The sequence below is a fragment of the Pteronotus mesoamericanus genome, unplaced genomic scaffold, assembly GCF_021234165.1.
Source record: "Pteronotus mesoamericanus isolate MK-2021 breed Mesoamerican mustached bat unplaced genomic scaffold, CSHL_Meso_final contig_50, whole genome shotgun sequence".
In the NCBI taxonomy this organism is placed as follows: Eukaryota; Metazoa; Chordata; class Mammalia; order Chiroptera; family Mormoopidae; genus Pteronotus; species Pteronotus mesoamericanus.
In genome coordinates, this window is record NW_026555186.1 from 24432951 (window position 1) to 24443186 (window position 10236).

The 10236-nt window shown below is 37.6% G+C and overlaps 1 protein-coding gene across 1 annotated transcript; it reads left to right on the top strand.

Annotated features, from left to right (window-relative positions):
- Window positions 1–3211: 3211 nt before the first annotated feature.
- Window positions 3212–10103, top strand: KGD4 (alpha-ketoglutarate dehydrogenase subunit 4). The gene is made up of 4 exons (XM_054578452.1): window positions 3212–3334; window positions 7187–7250; window positions 8435–8622; window positions 9146–10103. The coding sequence occupies exons 1-4, from the start codon at window positions 3293–3295 to the stop codon at window positions 9161–9163; spliced, it is 312 nt and encodes a 103-aa protein (XP_054434427.1). The 5' UTR covers window positions 3212–3292; the 3' UTR covers window positions 9164–10103.
- Window positions 10104–10236: the final 133 nt, after the last annotated feature.

Below are 10236 nucleotides of genomic sequence, written 5' to 3' on the forward strand. Positions count from 1 at the left end.
ATCAATATCAGAGTCAGCAAACTATGGCTTATCAGCTGCCTGTTTTTACAAATAAAATTTTATTGGAACCAAGCCACACCCATACATTTACAAAGTATCTGTAGCTGCTTTCCCTTCACAATAGCATAGTTGAGTTGGATTGAATAGCTCTAACAGAGATGATAAAGCCCCTCCACGACATTTTTCTTAGTTATTGGCTTGAAGAAACACTTGTCCTGTAGGAAGTTCTCCATTCTGATTTATTTACAAGTTTTGAGTACCTTGTTTCACCTCTGTATTCCTATAAACTAGAAGTTAAATCTAACTTTTTTAAAAAGAAAATTTATTTATTCATTTTGAGAGAGAGAGCATAAGGGAGGGAGAAAGGGAGAGAAACATCAATTGGTTGCCTTTCAAACGCACCCCAGCCCAGGACTGGGCCCACAACCAAGGCTTGTGCCTTGACTGGGAGTTGAACTGGCTACCCTTTTCTTTGCGGGACAACACCCAACCAGCTGGGCCCCATCAATCAGACTAACTTTTTTTTTTCTGGGTACTTCATATTGCATCACATCAGGAGGCTATGGCGCGTGCTGAGTGCTGCCTAACAGATCTACAGCCAATGTCAGCGACAGGGTGCATGGGACAAGAAAGGAGTCAAAGGCTCGGTGACATAGGGGCTTTAAGAAGACACAATGCAAGAGGTAAAATCAGATGGTGTGCTTCAGGTCCATGAAAATAGCTAAAAAATAAATAGCCTTGAGAATATACATAAAAATCAGGGGACTTCAGTGGGGTGTGTAATCAAATGATTTGATGACAGGAGGCTAATTGAGCAACAGGAAGAGAAGGTAGCATTTAGGTATTGGTTCAGCTTCAGCTACCTTTTTGGAAGTTTTCTCTTTTTTTAATTTATTGATTTCAGAGACAGAGGAAGCGGGAGAGAGAGAAACATCAACTTGATGTTCCGTTCACACATGCATTCACTGGTTGCTTCTTGGATGTGTACTGACAGGATCCAACCCACCGCCTTGGTGTGTCAGGACAGTACTTGAACCAACGGAGCTACCTGGCCAGGGCATCTTCAGTTACTTTTATCATCTTCATCCTAGAGGGAAATAATCCCAAAGGAGCCTGGATGAGAATTCTGTAAAGAAATAAGAATGCCAATTCTTAGAAATAAGCCCACAGTTAGAGAAAAGTCAAAGCGTTTTCTTGGCAGACTTGCCAACACAAAATCTTACCAGTATGACCAGTATGCAAATACCAAATTTGCACTGCATTTGGCATTTTCTGAATTTGTCTTCAAGTAATATCAGGAGGTTTCTTGTTATTAGAGGACTTGGAAAGTTTTTAATAAAAGCTCTAAATCATGGTTCCTCTCTGCCCATTTTCATCTCTTTCTCAGGTATAGTCATAAAGAAAAATGGAAAATATTTTATTTTAATAAATTGCCAAGGAAGTCTGTGTTGTTTAAATGATTTCAGAATAAGAATTTAATATTGTAGATTTTCATAGAGAAACTTGCTGTTTCTCTGTATGTAAATGAAAATCTGTGTGCTGGGAATCCAAGCTGCTGTTGCTTTTGAGCTCTTCCCCCAGCATTATTGAGATCATTGACAAAATCATAAGATGTTTAAATTATACAACAGGATGACTTGATATATCTATATAGATTCCCTTTTTAAAATGTCTTGGGGAGGGAAATAGGTGGAGGTGGAAAAGGGTATAGCAGAGGTAAATGGTAATGAAAAAAAATACAACAAAAAATGAGCTATTATCCCTGGTTGGTGTGGCTCAGTGGATTGAGTGCCAGCCTGCAAGCCAAAGGGTTGCTGTTTGATTCCCAGTCAGGGCACATGCCTGGGTTGCAGGCCAGGTCCCCAGTTGGGGGCGCGTGAGAGGCAAATACACATTGATGTCTCCCTCTCCTCCTTCCCCTCTCTCCAGAAATAAATCTTTTTTTTAAATATGAGCTATTAAAAAAAGAAAAAGAAAAATGTCCTTTGCCCATCTAATCATTTATCAATCTGATTTTTAGAACATATGCTGCTAAAACAAGCTTTGAAATCTTTCTTTAAAAAAGGTTTTATTTATTTTTAGAGAGAAGGGAGGGAGAGAAATATCTGTGTGGTTGGCTCTTGCGCTCTCTGCGGGTGACCTGGCCCAGCAACCCAGGCATGTGCCCTGATTGGGAATCGAACCTGCGACCCTTTGTTTTGCAGGCTGGTGCTCAATCCACTGAACCACACCAGCCAGGGTTGAAAGCTTTTTAAAAAATAGATTCTGGTCTCCTCCACAGACATATTAAATCAGAAGGGCCCACATTTGGGCTCAGTAACTTACTTTTTTTTTTAAATTTTTTTAATGATTTTACAGAGAAAGAGGAGGGGGAGACAGAAGAGGGAAACGTCGATTTCTTCCTGCATTTTTATGTACTCATTGGTTGCTTCTTGCCTGTGCCTTGACTTGAGACAGAACTGCAACCCTGGGATGATGCTTTAACCAACTGACACCGGGCCAGGGCAAATTCCATTTCTAAAAAGCTATAAATCACTGACCTAGATCATCAAAACAAATTTGTCACTTTAAATAATTACAGTGGCTTAAGGCTACATTACCCATAAAGTTACATTGAGTAACCACAATATATTGTATATTAAAAGTTATAACAATGTAAACATTCATTTTTACTATAGAATTTAATATCACTTTGGGGGAATGATATACAATAGATGGCTTATGTTTCAAGGAAAAACGTGAACTTTTGCGTTCCCTCAAATTTGAAGCAGGCAGCAGTATAGTATCAAGACAAATAGTGGAAAAAAAATACAGAAACAGAAGACCAAATTAATCAATGCCAATGAGGAAGGACATATGAAATGGCTTTGTATAGACCCGGAATTGACCACTCTTCCGGAATTTGCCATTAACTCCGAAGTTTTAACATAATTGTTCGTTTTAGAAAACCACGAGATTGTATTTGACTTCAGATTAAATTTGGACTATACTGAAATTAGAAACTGGTTTTCTGGAGAGGAAATGGTCCTAGATCACTCCTGGCTAACGAGCAAAACAAACCCAACATCAGAAACCTTCATCTGCAAAGGGAACAATGGGAAACACATGCGTTCTAGGAGACATGAGGGGGTGGGGTCACGCAAAGAGGGGTGGTGCTAGCGCCACAGTGGAGGATCAAGCCCACTCGCCCCTCCTCCCTGACGTCATAGACAGAGCCCGCCCCCAGCTGCCCAAGACTCCAGTGACCGAGGCAGCTCGCTAGCGCCCCGGAAGCTGCCCCTTCTCAGGGGTCATGATGGGCAGTAAGATGGCGTCTGCTAGCAGGGTCGTTCAGGTAAAGAGATTCGGTCGCCTTTCCGCACCAAGGGCGGTAGGGATGGTGCTGACTATAGCTAAAAGCGCTGGGGAGGAAAGGCGGTGGCGGAGACTGCGCGGTGCCCGCAGCCCTGAGTAGGGCCAGCGGAACCACTTGGGGGTGTGTGAGATTTGGACCTTGAGCCCGTTGGGTCGGGTAGTAAGCCGGTGACCGGAGCTGAGGGTTCGAACCAGGCCGCGGGCGTGTCGCAACTTAGCAGGTAGGCATATAGCTGCTTTGGGGGGTCCCTGGACTGCCCTCCGCGAGGATCTTGTTAGCTCTCCTAGAAGTCGGCGGGCTAGGCTGCCCTGGCCAAATCCTGACCAATCGGCGTCCAGTATAGTCTGTGATATCCCGGCCAGTACACCCCGATCAGCCAATCAGAAGGGAGGCGGTAGCGGCGGGGGAAAGCAAGCAAACCCTTCGCTGACCCAGTGTGTCCCTTCAAGGACTTGGGAATGGCCGGAGAACTGGCTGCACCTTCGCCCCACCAATTCAGGTGTCTGCTTACAGGCCGGACGGGAGGGAATTAAAAAAAAAAAAAAAAAGATTATTTAGGTTTAACTATAATACATGTTTTAGTGTTGGTTTCCCAAGCTTTTTTTCCTAAATTTAGGTTGGCAGCTATAGGAACTTAGTTAATCCACGTGTTAGTTACTAACTCCTAATAGCATTTGTATTGCTTCTCCAGCTGTGGTCTCGAGCTTGAAGAGCAGTGGTAAAATTGGATATAAAGGAACTAACTCAAACTCCACTTTTGTGGTTGGTTTAAATGGTCCTTTTCAACTCTGAAAGTGTATTGTATTAATTTTGATATGAGAAGTGGATTTCCTTCTGCACAAGTATATCTCCTGTGCCCGTCGGGGACACATAAAGACCTTCTCTTAAAATTGTGTCAGTCTGAAATATAATCGTAGATCTTAGTCTTGGTCTCATTGTAATGAATGACCTTCGCTTACTCATTCATTGGATATTTATTGAGCATTAACTAATTAAAGATTCTGTGAGGATAAAGCAAACATCTAACAAAGAACTGGTATCCATAATATATAGCGCGATTTTAAAAAATGATATTGCACAAAAGAAGATATCCAAATGAGCAGTAAGCCTGTGAAAAGAGGCTCAATATCATTACTTGCAAGGAAAATACAAGTGAAAACCAGAAAGTACTACTACACCCACCTAATGATTAAAATTAAAATGTTGATGGTACCAAGTGATGACGAGAATGCAAAGCGCCCGAAACCCCCATATATTGCCGGTGGGAGGATGAACAGGTACAGCTGCTTTGGGAAACTGTCAGTCTCTAATAGTTAAACATACCTTCCCTTTGACCCAGCGATTCTACTCATACGTTTACACCCAAGAGAAATGAGTGCATACACTATATAGAAAAGACTCGTATAAAAGTGTTCATAGGAACTTTATCCATAATAAACCCCAAACCAGAGAAAATACAAATGGTCATTAGCGAGATAAACAAATTGTGGTAGATTTGTTAAAATGGAATAGTACACAGTATTAATAAAGAACTAACTACTGATATTGGCACAAAAAAGAAAAAAAGATACTGTGAGGTATACAATAAGGAATGGTTTGTCTCCTAACAGAGCTGCAACGACTTTGACTAAGATATTCAAAATACAAAGCAGAATGTGCTAACATGAAATAATTACATATTATATTAGCAAATTTTATTGAGTACTTCTGTTCCAAGCCTGCGTTCAGTGCTGGGGCCTATAGTGCCAGCAAAACAGACCTGGGGCCTGCATAGAGCTTCAAATTCAGCTGTTGATCCATACCTTGAAGAAAGGGTAGTATTTCAACAGACTCACTGGCACAAGCTCATGGAAATTCACAAAGCATAGTATCAACATTAAGTAGAGAAATTTGGCTGGACTACAGGGGATTTAGAAGTAATTTTAAAAGAGTAAGTTATAGGTATTAATTAAATGACTGCTGAATGCCAGGCAGTGTATATTTGATATGCTTGGGCTGACGTAAGAGCAGAAAGGTGAGTTTGTCATATAGGAATTCATTTGGCTGCATGAGGCACAAGGGAAGAAGATGGGTGGTTGGATTAATTCAGGGACTGAGATTTACAGGTGAAAATAAGCCTCCAGCAAGAAAGTTGAGAGTGCTGGAAAAGAGAACATTGAATGACCTGTGGGTTCTAGGCTTATTTTCCCCTCATAGAGGTTATACTATTTTGCATTCCTTATAGCAATGAATAAGTGCCTGCTTCCCTATCATCTTCCCAACAGACGGCTGTTATCCAGCTTGTACGCTAAAACCTAATTAATGAAAAATATTAATCTCCATGCAGTTTTATTTTCTCTTAATATACATAAGGCTGACTATCTTTTAATGTGGTTGAAGACCTATTTCCATTTCTTCACCTGTGGAAAATATCTTACCCATTTTTCTATGCTTACAGGTTCTATATATAGTATGGCTATTAACCTTTGGTCTATTGCAAAATTTTTTTACCTAGTTGGATATGTTGCGGGGGGGGGGGGGGTCTATTTTTTTCTTTTTAGCATAGTCCAGATTATCAGGTTTTTTCCCCTTATAGGGGTATGGTTGATAAAATAAGATTGACTACATTACTGTTGAAGTTGTGTAATGTGATTATCAGGGCTTATACTACTTTCTCTACTTTTACATAATTTTCAAAATTTTGTTAAAAAAAGGGGGGATCCCAAGTAGTGTGGGAATTTCATCTGTAAGGGCATATTATAGCATAGTTTTAAGTGTACAAAAGCAATGTTGAAATGGATTCTTTCCAGTGTATGTGCACTGTGTGTGTATACATATTCACATGCTTATATACTTAGTCTTAGCATACAAATAGCCTGTTCACTCATTTGGCAGATGTTTTCTGAACATTTACTGTGCACCAGGCACTGCTGCAGAAATGCTTAATTTTCTGACTTTGCCTTTCGAGGGACCTAGCTGTCCTGTAAATCATTGGCTCATTTATCTGTCCGCTACACAATATTCTTAAGTTGTTCAGGAGACTGGGGCAGCACAAAAGAGAAGCATCAGATTTTGGATTCAGGGGAAGTTTCTTAGGAGTGATATTTGAGCTGCTTTAAAAGATAAGCAGTCAGGTAAAAGCAGAGGCATGGAAATGGGTGGGATTGGGGAAAGATTTCCTGGTAGAAGACAAAAGCTCTAGATTGAACTGGGATGGAAATGGCATGATGAATTAGGACAATGGAAAGTATGTATTTCTGTGGGTGTAGGAACAAGCCTTAAAAGGGCTATTAAATGTTTAAACCTATTTTATATGGGTTTTGGGATCAAGATAGTGTTTCCCCTTCGTGCTTTTGTGCATTTTTTTCCCCCCAGACTTTTTACACAGAACACATACTGCTTTTGTAGTCAGAAAACAAACCTTTTAATTATGTAATTTTCAGTACATTTTTTATCCTATTCTAAACTGCTAGATATTAACAGATTAGGGAAACAATATTCAAGTCAGGAAACTTCCAATTCTTACCAATTAGCAGGACAATATATAAGTCACACAACATAAAATCGATGTCATCTTTTTCATAGGGTTGTCTTTGAGGTCAGTTGGCAGTGCAGTAAAATGTCTTATAATGTATAAAGTACAAAGTTATTGGGATTAGCAAGTAAGATAAGTTAATAATTCATAGACCAGCTTTCCTGTTCAGGGAAGAGTAAAGGAGTAAAATTTAAAATTGCTGTCAAATAATAAGTTATTTTACTTTAATGAAGGTTCAGTAGGTTTTCTTGTATATATAGCTAATGACTTTATTTTAGTGTTTCATCTTTTTTTAATGCATTTTATTTTTCCTTTAGGTAGTCAAGCCACATACTCCATTAATAAGGTTCCCTAACAGAAGAGACCATCCTAAACCCAATGGTAAGTTGTACTTTAGATTTTTTTTATGGTGCACATGTATATTTCTACTTGAATATCCTATTATAGGCAATATTTTTCAATTTAAAATCAGGTAGACTTTGTAGCTTAGAAGAAAGTGGTACCTTAAGTAGCATGCAATTAAAAATTAACTTATTACCTCCATTTAAAAAGGAAATGACTCAACAATAGATGTCTGAATTTTTGACGATACCGAGTTTATTTAGGGGAATTTATATTCTACCTTTCTTTCCTTCTATCCTTTAGAATAATGCCCCATGCTTACATTTACAGATACTGTGAGGAATAATAACCATTTCTATATTTCCCTCCAGCTAACCTTTTTTTCATTTATTCATTTATCTGTTTATTCAGTCAATAAATATTTCTTAGATTGCTGTAGACGTTAGCAATCATTGCCTAGAAAGTAACTGAAGATTCTGAACAAAAGTCCTCTTTTTCTCTGACCCCTCCCTTTTCACCAGATCCTCTGTCCCTATCTTCATTATAAGATATTTGATCCTTAATTCAGGGAAAATTTTAACAAATTTTATACAGATATTTTTAACTCACTGTAACTCTTGAAGAATTAAGATAGAGTTGACAAACAAGTATAAAGGTATTGAGAAAACAAATCTCATTTATGTTTACCAGAATTCTTATTCCCTATTTTAAGATATATTATTACCTATAAACTTCACTGCATGACGAAACTTCAGTAACATAGGTTATATGGGTTGAACTCCACTACCTAGAAATTTCAGTTTATAAACTTGTTCAATTTAGTAATTCACTAACTTAACACTACCTCCATATTTGTTTTAAGAATATGAAATTTTTTTTAAAGATTTTATTTATTTTTAGATAGAGGGTTGGGGAGGGAGAGAAACGTCAGTGGGCGCCTTCCATATGACCAGGGGCCGAACCGGCAACCCAGCCATGTGCCCTGGCTGGGAATCGAATCGGTGACTTTAGCTTTGCAGGATGATACCCAACTAACTGAGCCACACTGGTCACAGCCTTTATGAAATTTTATATAGCTACCCAATTAAGTTACTCTCCAAAACTTACCTCTCAGAATTATAATACTTATTTCAAGAATGACTAAATTATTCAATAATAGATTGTGCAAAATAGTATTTTAAGACCTCTGAACAATTTTTCTAATTACATTTTTTTAATTTCAGTATCAGAAATTTTGAGATCATCAGGACTACCATCTCACTCTTCTTCAATTTCACAGCATTTTAAAGGAAGTAAATCGCCAGATTGGCTGATGCATCAGGGTCCACCAGACACTGCAGAAATAATAAAAACATTACCTCAGAAATATAGAAGGAAACCTATGTCTCAAGAAGAAATTGAATTTATCCAAGTATGTTGTTGGTCTTTATCACAATATTGTGCAAAACACCTTAACACACTTTTGGCTGTTGGAATTTCATATGCTGAATTATACGCTTCTCCCATTGTCTTGTCACGGTGTGTCCATAGCTAAGACACAGACGGTCTGATAGGCCAGGATTATGAGAAATAAATCATATCCAAGCTCTCAGTTAATGTGCATAAAAAAAATCTGTGTACAAATATGATGTTTGGAAGTAATATATATAACCACATGAAAAAACTCTTTAGGGTTCTCAGTAATTTTTCATAGTGTAAAGGGCTTCTGAGACCACCAAATTAAGGACCACTGATCTAGGTGAACCTTAAGTCCCTTCCAGATCTGAAATTACTTAGGACATTTCTGTGAGTGCCCACAAGCAATGGAAAAATCCCAAAATTGTTTTTAAAGATCATTTGCTTAAAAATAATGTAAATTTGTATAGTGGCCATGAAAACATTTTTTCTGTAAATTTAATACCTAATCTTACTGTTTTATTTTTTTTCCATTTCAGCGTGGAGGTCCAGAATAATCACTGATACTGGCTGCTGTTTGTCATCAGACAAAAGAATAGTCTTTACAATAAAGGACTTCCAAAATGACAAATGAGAAATTGTACATTAAACAACTTTAATAAATATTCTGTAAACAAAAAAAACCCTACATAGAAAATTTAGATGGACAATTATATCTCATAATTTATGTATCTTGGTCAGCTCCTCCACAAGCTTACCTGATTGTTTATATACTTTATACTTATTAAAGTACACATCTGAAAATGTTAGCCTATTAACTTATTCTTGATTATCAAGTATTACCAGTGTTGAACTATTAAAAGCACACAATGTCTTATCTAGTAAACCATCATAGGTTTCCCATAATTTCACTTCTTTCAATTTCTGTTTAGAAATGAATTTATTAGGCAGAATTGCTGCCTTTTGGAAGTGCTTTTCCTGAAACTGGATGATGATCAGTGAAATAGTGGTTCCACTATTTGTTCTTAATTCTCTTTTTTCATTCAAAAAGTTACTGGAGTATAACTGGCTTAATAAGCACATCCTACTCTAAATGATAAAAATATAGCCAAAGCAAAAACCAGTGACTTTGTAGTATTAACTCTGGGAAGTTAATACAAAAGATTATTTGTCACCTATTTTTAGAAAAAAAAAATGTCAGTATAAAATCAGATCAAAATGAATATAGCATAGGTATAAATGTTTAACTAGAAATTGCAATTTCTTATGTTTTTAGGGTTAAGAAAGTGTTGTTCTTTGGTTTATTTTACTCTTTTAATTGTAATAATGTATGCAAATCCTGGTAACCATTAACTTTCTCAAACATAATGTCTGAAAGCTTCATAAAATCAACTTAAATATTTACCTTGTCAACGTAATTTATGAAACTTTAAAAGGGTCTTCCTGTGCCAAGAGTATATATGATTGTGAAAATAAAGTCTCACAAAACTAAATAAATTTTCTTCCATACCTTTACAGATTTCTAGAATATGCTTTAAAGAAGACATCCATAGCCCTGGTCAGAGCATTAGGCGGTTAGAGCATCGTCCCCAATACACCAAGGTTGCAGATTCTTTCTCCAATCAGGGCA